At 39.0% G+C, this 17,175-nt stretch overlaps 1 protein-coding gene across 1 annotated transcript; it reads left to right on the forward strand.

The window, feature by feature from the left end:
* The first annotated feature begins 14,651 nt into the window (after positions 1-14,651).
* LOC134601999 (olfactory receptor 11L1-like) lies at positions 14,652-15,620 on the forward strand. The gene has a single exon (XM_063446501.1). It carries the CDS (start codon positions 14,664-14,666, stop codon positions 15,618-15,620), a length of 957 nt encoding a protein of 318 aa, XP_063302571.1. The 5' UTR covers positions 14,652-14,663.
* The last annotated feature ends 1,555 nt before the right edge of the window (positions 15,621-17,175 follow it).

Here is a 17,175-nt window from a genome sequence, read left to right on the forward strand (position 1 = left end):
TTTTGTTTATTTTTAATAAGTATATATAATTTTTTAATTTTGTGGTTTTTTTAATATATTTCTAATTAGGTCACCAATTAGATGTATTAAATAGGTGTGACTGGATTAGATGTGTTCCGTGTCCTTCCCTGAGAAGTTCCTAACCCAGAATGCATATGGTCAGATATGAATTTATGCTTGTGGTTTGCAGTAATAATAAGAATATTAACAATAATAATAAGGGTCTTTATTCAGTCATCACCCTTGCATATATGTTTGAGAGTAAAAGTGAAAGAGATGTTCCGGTTCTAATGTGTAATGACCTTAAAGTGGCGCCGCGTTTTAGCCCACTGCCCGTTACACGATTGTAAGTGGACGAGGGACGGTAGCCTAAGAGGTTCAAATGCTGAAACAGATTAGAGTCGAGATGACTTATGGAGGAAATTAGTCTGAAAAATAGAGATATGTCTCAGTGTAGGATTTTATAGGAGATCAAAATGGTTAATAGTATCTAATGTTTCGCATGAGTGTATGAAGTAATTACGAGTTTATCTAGAGAATAGATAATCTACTACACCTGAGGAAAAGGTAGTCATACCTAATAGACCAGATTTGTGAACTGTAGACTTTCTGAGTCTTACGTGTGGGGAATTTATCCTATGATTATTTTCCATTTTTGAAAAAACTGTATGTGAAGCATATGAATATATAGATAAAAACCTATCACAAATCTATCTCATTCAATATCCTAGTTTAGCACTTGCAATCTTAAACATTCTATGAGCAAATTGTACAGAGAGAAAATTATATACTTTTTTTTTTTTTTTTTTTTTTAAGTCTTAACTGTTTAACCTAGAGTCAAATAGGCAAATATATCAAGTTATAAAATCTTATTATACGACCTGTACGGATTGATTGCACAGATCTCTGCAAGATGTCGATTGAAACATACAAATATATAAATATTAGTCCCGAGGAATAAGAGAGAAAAAGGGAGTCCCTTGCAAGTTGTCGGTTAGTAGGTACTTTCACCAGGTTCGAGGGTCGATAAGTTTCTTAGGGTAGCCAGTTTAATATTCATGTTGTGAGGCTGTCTTTTAGGCTTTGTCTTTGTCTTTGCGGAGTGCCTTCCACTGGGAGCTTGTTTAGTCTCTGGTCTGGAGACTGGAATCTCCTATCCTGTCTTCTTTTCCTTGCTGGCGTGAGCCATCTTTGTCTTTGGGAGGGTTGTATTAACTCTTGATTTGGTGGAGGGGTATTCCAATCCACTACCGGAGTATTCGGCAGATCCAGGGCTCGAAGAAAGGGTAAGACATCATTGAAGGTCGCAATGGAGTAGATTGTATTTTTTGCTGACACTATTAAAGCGAAAGGAAATCCCCAACGGTATCTTATATTTCTTTGGCGTAATAATTCAGTGATGGGTTTAAGGGCTCTCCTTGCTTGTAAAGTGTACCAGGAGAGATCAGGATATATTTGGATTGGAGTGTCATGAAATAAAAGGGGTTGGCTTGTATCTCTCAGAGTTTTCACTATGTCATCTTTTACATTAAAATAGTGAAGTCTGCATATGATATCTCTAGGGGCTTCTTGTGTTAGTCCTCTCGGACGAATTGATCTATGGGCTCTGTCCAATAGAATTGGGTTATCTGTGGCAAGTCCCAGTATTAAGTTAAAAAGCTCCGTAAGGAGCCCTGTTAAGTTTTCCCCTTGGGATTCCGGCATACCTCTAATCCTCAGGTTATTTCTCCGGCTCCTGTTATCCAGATCGTCGATGTGACGTTGAGTGGATGCCCAGTTTAAAATTTGAGAATCTAATGTGGTCGAGATATTGGTAATTTGAGTTTGTATTAAATCCTTTTCTTCTTCCAGGTCTGTGACGCGAAGATTTAATTGCTGGATGCCTGTGTCCATCTTCTCCAATTTGGTGTGAAAGGACGACTCCATTTTGTTTATCATTTGCTGGATGTCAGCTTTAGAAGGTAAGTTTTTAATTATTTGTTTTAAGTCTATTTCCTCGTGATTGTCCACATGTTGGGAGCTATCGGAATAGCAAGGGCTACGAGGTTGTGAATCCGATGGAGAGTCCGTTTCTAATATACTCGAGGCCGCGGCCGCGGCCTCGGAAGAGCGATCTGGATTCTCTTTAAAATAACGAGTTAGGGAGCCCGATTTCGTTGTCGGGGTCTTCCCTGATAATCCCTGGGTATTGCTGTTCTTTTTGTGATTACCCATTGTTTGTTAATTTCTCCGATTGTGTTGGATTGAGTTTGAGTCCGGAGCTGGAGGATTAATGTGCGTCCATTAAGTTTGCCGGTCGGCCACGCCCCCCGTTGTGATATGTTTCTATGTTAGGTAGACCTATGCCCCCGTCTCTTCTAGTTTGTGTTAGGAGGGAATATGCCAGTCTGGGGTGGGGGTCTTTCCATAGGTATTGTGAGAAGGCGTTCTTGATGTTAATAAAAAACTTTTTAGGGATTGTTATAGGAAGGGCTTGGAGAAGGTAGAGAATACGTGGGAGAACATTCATTTTTAAGACATTTAACCTACCAAACCAGTTGTGTTGTAAATTGTTCCATTTGGACAGATCTCTGTTTATATTTGTCATTAGTGGTGGAAAGTTAAGATTGTAGGTCTGAGACAGGTGTCGAGGAATTTGTATACCCAGGTATTTAATTGAGACTGTTGCCCAAGAGAAATGGAATTTGTTTTTAAGCTGATTCTCTACTTCTTGTGAAGTTTGAATTGGGAGTAACTCACATTTAGCAAGGTTAGCTTTAAAATTTGAGAGTTTTCCGTAATCATGCATCTCTTGGAGAATATGAGGGATGGATTGTATAGGGTTTTTGACCGAAAATAAAATATCATCGGCGAAGGCCGATACCTTGTACTCTGAGTTGTCTATTTTTATTCCTTGAATTAGGGGGTTGTCCCGTATGCCCTGTAAGAATGGTTCTAGCGTTAAAATGAAAAGTAAGGGTGAAAGAGGGCATCCTTGTCGGGTGCCGTTTGTTATCGTAAACGGGGTGGATAGTTGCCCATTGATGCGTAGTCTGGCTGTTGGTATGGAGTATATGGCTGACATCCAGTCCAGCCATCTAGGTCCAAACCCCAATTCCCTTAGCGTTGTCAGCATAAAAGACCAATCAACTCTATCACATGCGTTCTCAGCGTCTATAGCCAAGAGGGCACTTTGACAGACATCCTGCTTTGCCCAGTGAATCAGGTTTAGAATTTTTGTAGTATTATTTTTTGCCTCTCTGCTTGGTACAAAGCCAGCTTGATCTGGATGGATCAAGTCTGGGAGTAGATTTTTGAGTCTGGATGCAAGAATCTTGGTGAATATTTTGACATCTACGTTTATTAGGGATATGGGTCTGTAGCTGCTGCATTGAAGGAGGTCCTTCCCTGGTTTTGGGATGAGTGCAATTGTGGCTTCTAGAGTTTGAGTGGGTGGTGGCATACTTTGAGAGATAGAGTTGTAGGCATTAAGAAAAGGAGATGCTAATATTGGGGCTAATTGTTTATAATATTTAATGGTGAAACCGTCTGGGCCCGGACTTTTCCCTAGCGGGGTATTTTTGATTGCTAGAAAAAATTCATCTTGCGTGATCGGGTCATCTAGGAAAGATTTAAGGTTATTTGGCAAAGTGTGTTTCAGTCTCTTTTGTAGGTAGTCCTGAACTTCGGCTGGTGAGGGTGGTGTTTCCCTAAGATTGTAGAGTTGTGTGTAAAAATGTCTAAAGCCTTCTGTGATTTCAGGTAACATATGAGTTACTGTTCCGTCTTGTTTCTTTATGCCCTGTATAAAGGTCGTTTGTCTGTCTGGTTTGAGGGATTGTGCGAGCAGTCTGCCACACTTGCCCCCTTGAGTGTAATATTTATGTCTTATCAATTGGACCTTTTTTTTCGAGTACAGGTGCAGTAGAGTGGATAGTTCCGTTCTCTTGGCAATCAGGGTTTTATAGGTAGTAAGTTTGTTGTCTGTAATGTGTTGGTTTTCTAAGTGTTTTATATCTGTGGTTAAGGTCTTAATTAAGGCATCTCTTTTCTTTTGGATAGAGGGAGGGGAGGGGGGGGAGGAGGGGAGGGGGGGGAGGAGGGAGGGAGGGAGGGTGGGAGGGAGGGGAAATAGAGCGACTGGGTTTTGTGAGGTGCGGTTGTTCCGCTTTTCCCATGTCCCGCATGTTATCTTTTCTCCTGTCTCGGCGTCCTCAGTGGGGAGGTGAGTCTTGGGTCTGTTCTCCTCTTCTTCATCGGTGTGATTCCCCTTGTGCGGTGCATTGAGTCCTGGTGCGGATAGGGGCCGTACCAATCCATAACTTGTGTTTCTGGGAGTTCTAATGCTCTTAGGAAAGGTGGAACATCTAAATGTGATGTAATTGAGTACGTAGTACCCTTATGGGTAACTATGAGGGCAAAGGGGAATCCCCATCTATAGCGAATGTCGCGGTTGCGCAGATGTTCTGTGATCGGCTTCAAAGCTTGTCTCGCTTGCAGTGTGAGCCATGACAAATCTGGGAAAATTTGCACTGCATGTCCCCTATATAGTAAGGGGGGGTTGGTGTCCCTCAATGCCTTTAATACATTTTCTTTTTCATTATAGTAGTGTAATTTGCAAATGACATCGCGTGGGAGATCTGTTGCAGGGCCCCTTGGTTTAAGGGATCTGTGTGCCCTGTCTATAATGAAAGTGTTATTGGGTTCCTTTCCTAGTATTAAGTTAAATAGGTCAGTTAGTGTGTTCATTAGATTTTCCCCTTGAGATTCCGGGAGCCCTCTTACCCTTAGGTTATTGCGTCTTCCTCTGTTGTCGAGGTCATCTATCTGCCTTTGCATGTCAGTCATGTAAAGCATCTGGGAGTCCATTAAAGAGGACATATGTACCATTTGGGCTTGTTGTGCGTCTCTCTCCTCTTCTAAGTCAGTGACTCTGTGGTTAAACTGTTGCAGGTTGGAGTTGATCGTGTCAAGCTTCTCCTGGAAAGAAGTCTCCATCTTGCTCATCATGGATGCGATGTCCGCCTTGGAGGGTAAGTTTTTGATCAGTTCTTTAAGTTCCAGGTCCCTGTGGTGATCATGGGGTCTGTCAGAGGTGTCCGATGTCGCTGGGCTTTGGGAAATGGAGTCTAGATAGGTATGGGTGTCGGACGGCGCCATTTTGTTGTTCGCGGCCTCCATCTCGCGGTCCGCCGATTCCGTGAAATAGCCCGTTAAAGTTCCCAATTTGTGCCCGTTATGTTTCCCTGGGGTGCGCTGGGTACCTTGATTCTTTTTTGGGTTTCCCATATTTGATTGTTGCCTCAGATTGATGTGGATTGCCCGGTGGATTGCAGGGAGCTGAATCAGTGCACAGCCATTCAGCTCCGCGGTCAGGCCACGCCCCCCATGGGCAGTTATTTTGCGCCTTGGTTTTTCCACACGCTTCTTGCGACCCTGTTGACTATTTTGAATGAAACGCTTCATTGTTCGATGATCACGCTTCAGAAGCTTTGCAATTTTAAGAGTGCTGCATCCCTCTGCAAGATATCTCACTATTTTTGACTTTTCTGAGCCTGTCAAGTCCTTCTTTTGACCCATTTTGCCAAAGGAAAGGAAGTTGCCTAATAATTATGCACACCTGATATAGGGTGTTGATGTCATTAGACCACACCCCTTCTCATTACAGAGATGCACATCGCCTAATATGCTTAATTGGTAGTAGGCTTTCGAGCCTATACAGCTTGGAGTAAGACAAAATGCATAAAGAGGATGATGTGGTCAAAATACTCATTTGCCTAATAATTCTGCACTCCCTGTATGTACACAATAGCAGAGGCTTGTTAAGGCATTTTCTCCATGCATCAGGACTGCAAGAAATGCTCCGCAGGCCGCAAATGTTTCTTTTTTTGTATGTCCCAATATTTTGGGGGCTACCCCAATTAAAATAAAATAAAAAAATATATATATATATATATTTATATAAACAGTGTTGGCTACCTCCTCCTCCACCGCCGCTTCAACATACTCTGACACGGTCACCGCCTTCTCATCCTATGGGTCACGGTGGAGACGGACTGTTTTATAAACCTGATGGCGTTATTGGACTGCAAGAAATGCACCGCAGGCCGCAAATGTTTCTTTTTTTGTATGTCCCATAATTTTGGGGGCTACCCTAATTAAAAATATATATATATATATATATATATATATATATATATATATATATATATATAAAAACAGTGTTGGCTACAACCTCCTCCTCCACCGCCGCTTCCACCTACTCTGCCACGGTCACCGCCTTCTCAACCTATGGGTCACAGTGGAGACGGACTGTTTTAAAAACCTGGTGGCGTTATTGGACTGCAAGAAATGCACCGCAGGCCGCAGATGTTTCTTTTTTTATATGTCCCAATATTATGGGGGCTACCCTAATTTAAAAAAAACAAAACAGTGTTGGCTACCTCCTCCCCCTCCACCACCGCTTCCACCTACACCGCCACGATCACCGCCTCCTCAACCTATGTATCACTTAGTATAAACTATGTACACGATAGCAGAGGCTTGTGAAGGCCTTTTCTCCATGCATCAGGAGTTGAGCTCAGTTTGAACAAAGAGAATACCCTGCACTCCAAACCGCTCTCAAATGGATAATTCTGGTGATCCTCCTGACAGCCATGCTTTAGATTTTGATTTATGTTCTTCCAAAGCTAAAATCAAAGATTCCATCTAGTGCTATTTTATGGCTCAGCTGTATTTTTAGTTTTTATGCTATTTTAAGTGATTTCCCTATCCACATTTGTTTGCAGGGCACTTGTCCTACTCTTACCCCCATTTTACTTCATTTTGCAGCCCTCTAGCCCTTTCCAGGACTTTTTAAGAGGCATTTTGGTGGCCAGAAGTTCGGGTCCCCATTGACTTCAATGGGGTTCGGGGTCAGGTTTGATCACGAACCCGGACTTTTTTTCAAAGTTCAGCCGAACCCGAACATCCAGGTGTCAATTCTAATTATGACAAATGAAATGATCCAATATATCTGATACAGTGAAGTCATCATGAAATCATAATGCATGCACATTGCAGTCAGCTCTCCTTGGCTGCCAGGTTACATCGATGTTGCGCAAACCATTCTCATTATACTAACAATGGCTGGACTTTTTCCAGACAGACCCCGTATATCAAAAATTGTATATATCATTGCGCTTTAATATTTTAGAATTTGACTGAAATACTAAGTTAATTGATATTGAATGTTCTAGTAAATTTTTTTCTAAATATTTATATAGATATTTGTACATTAATATTATTAATTTTTGCATTTTTCTGTCTGAAGGTGGCCAATATATAGAAACTACAATATCCTAATTAGTAAAGCTTTAATTGAAATAAATTTGCCTTACTATTTGGTGCATCCACAGAAAATATGAAATATGTCCTAATGCCAAGCAATACACATGGTGATATTATGCTCATATGTCTCTGACACAGAGTCTGGAACTCCTATATTTTTCTGTATGGAATATTGACAAGCAGATGGGATGTTAAAAGCAAAGGGGCTTCCAACTGGTTTACAACCATGTTTTGTACGTTACTATTAGTCTCAAACCCCCAAAACTTACCAAAAAATAGGACTTTAATAAAACATTTTTTTGTTTTATTTAAGTCCTATTTCATGAAGTCCAGTTTTTTGCTCATAGTAACCGTTGCTGAGCTTGTTTGTCACACTTGGAGTAACCCTATAATACTAGCCTCTGGACTGGTTGAAAGAGGTTCATGACCATTAAATCCCTATACATTTTAGTGAAATTAGAAATCTTCCCACCCTAATGCTAATGCTTCTGTGTTTACTGGTGAAGTGCACATACTTAGTTGTGTGCTTCTGTTATTTACCAGCAAGACACTAGTATACGAGTGGTTGGTACCTGTAGTAGCAACTGTTGTAAGCAATAGGCTTCAAACATTTTCAACAAGGTGTTAAAGCTGGTGGTAGCGAACAGTTGTTATTGATAGCAACCAGTTTTCAACTGTTAAAACCAAAGAAAAAAAGTTACCTTTTCTTTGGTTTTTACTGTATGTATTGGGGCTGGTGTTTACTATGGTCGTTACTGCCGCTCAAGAGTAATGGGAGTTTCAGCGCAGGACTTCATTTTTTAAAAAATATTTTCCAACTATCATTTACCGACATAATTTTAAATTAACCCTGAACCCTGAAAATAGATAAAATACACTTTTTTTTTTTACTATGGCATTCATTTTTGAAAGTTTGTGATTGCTCTAGATCTGGATAGTAATACCAGTAGCGTAACGAGTGAGGGTTACCGGCTGCACCATGTGACAGGCAGTCACTGTAGCCTGGCTGTGAAAGTCCTGAGTAGAGTATAATAAAATCAAGTCTAGCACGGAAGGAGCAACAGCTGTGATACAGGTGCAGAGGGTGGAGTTATATGCCACCAGCAAGTACTGCCTTGTTGTCAGGATCGGGACAGGGATCCAACACGCAGAGTACAGACAGTAGAAAGGTACGTATACCGGACCTTAGAATGGCCGGACTAACGTACGGAGATAGAGAGAATGGTCAAAGGCAAGCCGAGGTCGAGGGAACGAGAAGACAGGTAAGCGAGGAACAAGCCGAGTCAAAGGGTAACAGAGATAAGTAGAGTAATACAAACAAGCCGGGTCGGAACCAAAAGGATAACTGGAATACAAGAGCGCTGAGTGACTAGACAGGCTAGAACCACGACAGGGCAATGAGCAAATGGAAGAAGCACTGTTAAATACCCTGGCTCAGGAGAGTAGACACGCCTCCGACGAGTCCTGATTAGTTTCCAGACAATTGAGTGACAGGTCGGTCCGGGTTGGCGTCATGACGTCGACTGCTGGGCGTCGTGTTACAAAAGGAAGTGGATCCCTTGCGGCCGGCGTGTAAATGACCGGAAGGACCGCGAGGGACGGAGGAAACAGCCCTTCTGGACGGATAAACTTCTAAGTCTCTACCTCTCTCAGAGGTAGAGACTTCAGGTACCCTGACAGTTGTAACTGCAACATGCCAAATTTGGACCATTTTCAATGCAATATGCTAGTAGAAAATCTTACAATCACCTCTACTAACAAAGTGGAAGCATATTTTTTGTTTGCTGCTGTTATGATAAAATAGATAATACAATATTTACTTTGACTTATGAATATTTATTTCAAATATTACTAATGTATTGCATGCATTATAGTAAGCATGAGCTTTTGACTCTATGGACTGTTGTTAATGACACCAGAGAGAGTTAATGTGGTGTCTATGGATTTGGAAGAGCATAAAAGTACTGGTTGAAAAAGATTAGAATGATATCACAAGCTCATGTACAAATTAACTTCTTTCTTCTGGTAGGTTAACCTTATATATGAATAGTGATGTATTATATTTTACACATAATGCTTATTTCACCAATACTCTTGTATTTATTATTTTAGTTTTTAGTGTTAAACAGAATCAGCAATTTATAGAATAAATGAACCAATTTTTTGTATAAAATATGGTGATCTGTTCGGTGATAGCACACTATATTGTAAAGACACATTTTAATGATTTGTATTGTCCTATTTTTCTATTGAATGTAACCTGTTGAAATTGATTTATTTTTACATGATTCAAGTAAAGTAAATGATGAAAATTGTAAGGAACATGTTTTCTCTTTTGTGTTATAGTTGAAACTTGCTTCAGACTGGTATTTCACCCACCTTCACCAACAGACGAGTGAGTTTGGATCAATAGCAAAAACAGAAGTGGGAAAGGCTGAACTTAATGGGCTCATGTGTCTTTTCAGCCTGTGTAACTATGAAAGTAATGGATAGAGTTTGCATATTAGAGCATATTACAGACAACAAATAAACATTTCATATTCAGCAAATGTACAAGTTATGTTAGGTTTGTGTATGATGAGAAAACATTTTTAGCAACACCTGAAATTCGGGCACTTGTCAGTTTGGCTTGGCTGAATATTAATTTGGGAACCAAATCAGAAGAGCAAACAAAAAAAAGCACAAAATGGGCAAGTCAGTGTGCTCTAAATAGATATACATAATCTGATGTTCTTTATATGTTATGCAGTACACAGATAGGAACACGTTTCCACAATTTAGCTTAGAGATCAAGCAAGAAAAAAACTATTATTTGAGAGAAAAACTGGCGGAGCAGTAAAACAAAATCCAAAAATAAATATTATATGTTTTCATCATACACTGTGCCTTAAGCTAGCAAAAAAAAAAAAAGATGGCTGATGAGATTTTTTTTTTTGCTCATGGATGGAATTTAGAGTTTAGACACCTTCCCCCCCCCCCAAGCATTTTTATTAAGTTTTCCTGAACAAAAATTGAAAAATTAAAACTGTTTCATTTGCAAGTGATGCAACCCAGGATTCAAAATAAATGTTCTAATTGTTTTAAGTTATACATTTGTAAAATACATTTTAAATAATAATTTAAAATATGTAAAAAAAAGTTTTATAAATTCATCCACTTAATAAAATAAGAATAAAAATAAAAGAATAAAATAAGAATAAGAACATGTAATATATAATTTGAACAGGCAAAAAAAAAGACATGCCTGTAAAAGCATCAATAACATCCCAGAAAGATCATTTATATTACTGGGTTCAACACAATTCATAACAAATAAGCATCTCCCAAATTATTCCCTTCCACTGCTTTACATATTTACCCATTCACACACTTCACTAAATAACACATCTAGAAACCTTTCACTCCTTCTTGATTCCTGGTTCCTGGCTTCCTGCTCTTCCTTTCCTGTGGCTTCAGATTGAGGATTTCTTTGTTTTTTCAAGATCTTCAAATCCTGGTTCCTGTTCCTTGGTTCCAAATCCTTAGATTAATTATTCTTTATACAAGTTTCCAGATATCGGTTCCTGCTTGTTACTGAAAAACACTGGATCTTCAGCTATGGTTTCGGTTCTTACATATTTTATGATTTTTTTATTTTTTTTATTTGAACTTGTATTTTCCCAGATCACTGTTTCCTATGGATCATAAACCTGAACAAATGTATATCGAGAAAAAGAGAGAACTGACTGGTTTAGAATGTTCATCCTCACGCTGGTTATTTGTTTTGATAGTTTTTCAGTTAAAGATGTAATTGTAGAATGTATACAGCCATGTCTTAACCTTTGTGATGTCACCTCATTCTTTACCTAAATGCAAAAAGTGACTCTGAGAAAAACAGGTAACTGTATATTTATTTGGACAGATCATATTGCATATGGCACTGGAACATATATATATATAACTTACTCTAAGACAGCTATACATATATTTCTGCCTGCCTCTGATCTAGGTCCATGTGCTACAAGCCTATACTAATCTATAGCTGAACATGGAGCCCATATAAACTTACTACATACTGTGCAGGATCTAATACTCGGCGGTTGTCCCATCCTCACCCCGGCAATTACTTCTGCCCTGAATATCTTCACCAATGCTCCTGCACAGAAAGGGAAGAGCTCAAACAGAACAGCAGGGAGAGCAGTGTGTCCTCCGCCTCCTTTTATCCTACTTCTCAATTATATATTGTACAGCGCTATGGAATTTGCTGGCGCGAAATTAATAATTAAATACAATTTTCTTTGCCTTAGATGAAATCTCCTTTCTTCCAGCCTAAATGTGTGACCTTGTGGTTATCCCTAGTTCACTACCATTTAGGGTGTAAATTGCTTGTGCATTCTTAAGCCCGAAGTGCATAACTTTGCATTTCTCTACGTTAAATTGCATCTGCCATTTTAGTGCCCAGTACCCAATCTATCCAAATTCCTCTGCAGCAAAGCAAAATCCTGCTCACATTTTATTACTTTAAAAAGTTTTGTGTCATCAGCAAACACTGATACATGGCTTTCAATGACTATTTCAAGATCATTTATAAATATGTTAAATCGAAGCGGTCCCAAAACAAAACCCTGAGTGACACCACTTACCACTTTTGTCCAGCCTGAAAATTTACCATTAATGACAACTCGTTGTACTCTATCCTTAAGCCAATGTTCTATCCAAGAACAAGAATATTCATCTAGACCAATTTCTTTTAGTTTGAAGACTAACCTATTGTGAGGAACCGTATCAAATGCCTTGGCAAAATCCAAGTAGATCACATCCACTGCAACACCCTGATCTATACTTCTTCCTAGAATCCAATTAGGTTAGTTTGACATGACCTATGTTTGATAAAACCATGCTGATTATTGCAAATAACAGTTTTTCCAAATTAATTCCTGAATATTATCCCTTAATAGCCCTTCAAATATTTTCCCAGTTTCAGAAGTTAAGCTCACAGATCTATAATTTCCAGGCAAGGATTTTGGACCCTTTTTAAATATAGGAACAACATCTGCCTTCCTCCAATCCTCCGGTATAGTACCTGAAACAAATGAATCTTGAAAAATTAAACATAGAGGTTCACTTATTTCCCCACTTAGCTCCATAAGTACTCATGGGTGAATACCGTCAGGCCCCATAGCTTTATTTACATAAATTTTCTTTAATAGCTGTAGCACCTTGTCTTGAGTTATCCAATCACAAGTTATTTGCAAGTTGTTTTGAGCAATAATCTGCATATATCTTGCCATAGGATCCTCATTGATATATACTGAAGAAAAATAGTTGTTTAACATGTCTGCTTTTTCCTGGTCTTCATTAGCTAATAAAACCAACTCTGTTTCCAGCGTACCTACACTTTCATTTTTTTTTTTTTTTTTTAATTGATGTGATTTAAAAAAATGTGGGGTTGGTTTTGCATTCTTTGGCTATATATTTCTCATTTTCTAGTTTAGCCACTTTAATTGCCTTTTGCATGCGTTATTGGCTTCCTTATATCTTAAATAGGATGCCTCTGATTTAAATGCTATAATGCCCTTTTCTTATTTTTAATCTCTTGTTTTACTTCTCTACTAATCCACATTGGTTTTAATTTGTTTCTTTTATATTTATTACCCAATGGTACATACTGTGAAATGCACCTTTCTAATATTTGTTTGAATAGTTTCCATTTATCCTCAGTGTTTATGCCAGTCAATATATTGTAAAGCTGCCCTAATCTTATTGAAATTGGCTTTTTTTAAAAAAATTATATGTTTTAGTATACCCCATGTGCCTTTGCTTTTTGAGTTGATTTAAAAAATTACCATATTTGATCACTATTTCCCAAATCCTACCCTACTTGAATGTTGGTTATAAGATCAACATTGTTTGTTATAATGAGATCCAGACAAGCATCCTTTTCTAGTTGGTGCTTGTACCAGTTGTGACATAAAGGTGTCATTTAACACATTCAAAAACATTATTCCCCTTGCTGAAGTACTAGTCCCTCTATCCCAATTTATGTCCGGGTAATTAAAATCTCCAATAATTAAAGTGTTACCTTGATTTGCAGCTTTCTCAATTTGCTCTAACAGCTGTTCTTCCCCCTTAATATTTACATTAGGTGGTTTATAACATATCCCAACCAATAATTGATTTCCCTTTGTTTGCCCCAAGCAGATATCTACCCATAAAGCCTCCACATTTTCCTCGTCACACTCCACATGCCTAAGATTGACTTTAACTCATGGTTGACATATAAACATACCCCACCACCTTTCTTGTTTTTCCTATCCTTCCTATATAACGTGTACCCATTTAAGTTAACTTCCCAGTCATGTGTCTCATCCCACCATGTTTCTGTTATGCCTATCCCTTCTTACACCCACAAAAACCCTCCACACAAACTGTATGTCTGTACTTTCACACAGATACTGACACTCCACACTTACATAATTGTCCCTTCACTCTTGTCTTTGCAAACAAAAACTCATTGATTATCTACACAAAAACAACTAAGCACTGGCGCAACTACCGCGGTCGTCAGGGCTGCATTGAAGGAGCCCATGTGTGTGTGTGTGTGATAGAGGATGTCTGTATCAGTATATCTGGGTCTATGTCTGTGTGTGTGTGTGTCTGTATGTGTGTCTGTATGTATGTGTGTGTGTTTGTCTGTATGTATGTCTGTGTGTGTGTCTACATGTCTGTGTGTGTGTGTGTGTGTGTATGTATGTATGTGTGTCTGTATGTACGTGCCTATGTATGGGTCTCTGTATGTTTGTGTGGTTGTATGTATGTGTCTGTTTGTATGTGTGTATGTGTATCTGTATGTATGTGTGTCTGTATGTATATATCTGTGTGTTTGTGTGTATGTGTTCTTTTATGTGTGTTTGTGTCTGCGTGTGTATCTGTTTGTCTGCATGTGTGGGGGGTTGGGATGTGTGTGGGGTAGAGGTATGGGGGTGGGACATATGGGCTGAGGGGTTGATGTATGGGGGCAGGGACGTGTCAGGTGGGGGGTAGAAGTATGGGGGTGCCCGGCACAATTTTTGCACCAGGGCCCAGGGGTTTATAGTTACTCCTCTGCAACTCTGCATTAACATGCATATTAGTCCAGCACACACATGCACAGCTGCAACATATTATTTTGCAGACAAAATGGAATTAAGCCATATATATTTTTCATATTTAAAAAATATGGAAGATTATTTTATTGCTACCATATATTTAATACTATCTGCTAATAAGATAGTTTATATTTTTTGTATCTCCATGATCTGATACATAGTATAAACAATACCATTATCCTCTGCTAAATTTTCTGTATCTGAAAATTTTCTATATATCTGCAGATAATGAATGTGGAGAATCAGACAAAGATCACTGAGATAATATTATTGGGATTCCATCAACTTCAAAGACTGAGGACTGTTTTCTTCTCCGTAATTCTTATTGTTTATTATGTGACGATATCTGGAAATACCATCATCATGGTACTTGTGTCTTCTAAGAGACATCTCCATGTTCCAATGTACTTCTTTCTTTCACAAATTTCTATCTCAGACATTTTGTTGTCTACAAATATAGTACCTAAAATGCTTTCTGTTGTCCTCCATAATGGTGGAATTACGTCTTTTGCAGCATGTATTACTCAGTACTATTTATTTTGTGTCTTTGAAGTATCAGAGTGTTTCATTTTAACGGCAATGTCTTATGACAGATATCTAGCCATATGTGCCCCTCTGCAATATAACTCTTTAATGGACTATCGGCTTTGCATTCAATTAATTTGTATTTCCTGGATCTTAGCTTTCTCTCTAGCATTTATTGTTCCAGTAACAATATCGCAAATGGTATTTTGTGGATCAAATGTCATTGACCATTTCTTCTGTGATTTTGCTCCATTGCTGGAGCTTTCTTGTTCAGACACCATAACTGTACAAATTGAAGGTTTATTGTTATGTGTTCCCATACTGATTATCCCATTTTTAATTGTGTTGCTATCATACGTGTATATTGTCCTCGCCATAGTAAGAATTTCTACCACTACTGGAAGACAAAAAGCCTTCTCCACCTGTAGCTCCCATTTGACTGTTGTTTCTTTATATTATGGAATACTCATTAGCATTTATGCTGTTCCACCTAAACAAACATCTCTGACTGTAAGCAAAGTCTTGTCTTTATTTTATACTGTGTTCACTCCAATGCTTAACCCAATAATATATAGCCTGAGGAATAAAGACATCAAAGAAGCTCTAAACAAATTAGTCAATGATATTTACAGAGCAAATAAATGTAAAAGGAATACCTAAAATAGCAATAAATTACTTTTGATGAATAGTTTACTAATTATGGTGTTTATCTTTTTCTTTCCATCAGCCTTCGGTATTTATAATTTACAAAATTAAAATTCACTTAAATTATCTTCTATTTTAACATTGATCTTCATTCGTGCAGAATTATATTTTTTCTCGTCCTAGTATATCTCACACATATATTGCAGATTATAACAATATACACTGAACACAATTATGAATGGAACACTTTTGTTTTTGCCCCCATTTTTCATGAAAAGAACTCAAAGATCTAAGATTTTTGCTATGTACACAAAAGGCCTATTTCTCTCAAAAATTGTTCAAATCTGTCTAAATCTGTGTTAGTGAGCACTTGTCCTTTGCCGAGATAATCCATTCACCTCACAGGTGTGGCATTTTAAGATGCTGATCAGACAGCATGAAAACTGCACTGGTGTGCCTTAGGCTGGCCACAATAAAAGGCCACTCTCTAAAATGTGAAGTTTTACTGTATTGGGGAGGTCTGGGGGAGGAGAGGAGGGAGTGTCTGAAAAATAGTAAGTATCTGGTGTGACAACCATTTGCCTCACGCAGTGCAACACATCTACTTCGCATTGAGTTGATCAGGTTGTTGATTGTGGCCTGTGGAATGTTGGTCCACTTCTCTTCAATGGTTGTGCAAAGTTGCTGGATATTGGCAGGACCTGGTACACGCTGTAGTATACGCCAATCCCAAACATGCTCAATGGGCGACATGTCCGGTCAGTATGCTGGCCATGCAAGAACTGGGATGTTTTCAGCTTCCAGGAATTTGTGTAAAATAGGGTCGTGCATTATCATGCTGCAACATGCGGTGATGGTTGTGGATCAATAGCACAACAATGGGCCTCAGGATCTCATCACAGTATCTCTGTGCATTCAAAATGCCATCAATAAAATGCACCTGTGTTCGTTGTCCTTAAAAGACCACTATAGTGCCAGGAAAACAAACTTGTTTTCCTGGCACTATAGTGTTAATCCCCCTCCCGCCGGAGTTAAGGGGATAAACACTTACCTTTCTCCAGCACTCTTCTTACGTCAGCTCTGAATGCTCATGCGCATGTAATCAGTCCATAGGAAAGCATTTCTCAATGCTTTCCTATGGACGGCAGCATCTTCTCACTGTGATTTTAACAGTAAGAAGTGCAGAAGGGCCTCTAGCGGCTGTCAATGAGACAGCCACTAGAGGCTGGATTTACCCTAATGAAAACATAGTAGTTTCACCAGGTTCAGTTCATCACAGGACCATAATCACAGGGTAGGCAGCTTCTCTGAAACTGCTATGTTTACAGCTGCAGGGTTAACCCTAGATGGACCTGGCATCCAGACCACTTCATTGAGCTGAAGTGGTCTGGGTGCCTATAGTGGTCCTTTAACATACATCTGCCCTTATGATAACCCCATTCGATCCACAACGTTGACATCAGCAAAGCGCTTACCCACATGACGCCATACACGCTGTCTGCCATCTGCACTGTGCGGTGAAAACTGGGATTCATTTGTGATGAGAACACCTCTTCAAAGTTCCAGACGC

Source organism: Pelobates fuscus, chromosome 3, assembly GCF_036172605.1.
Source record: "Pelobates fuscus isolate aPelFus1 chromosome 3, aPelFus1.pri, whole genome shotgun sequence".
NCBI classification, from domain to species: Eukaryota; Metazoa; Chordata; class Amphibia; order Anura; family Pelobatidae; genus Pelobates; species Pelobates fuscus.

Coding starts and splice junctions, on each gene's coding strand:
- LOC134601999 (XM_063446501.1), top strand. CDS start 14,664: ATGAATGTGGAGAATCAGACAAAGATCACTGAGATAATATTATTGGGA.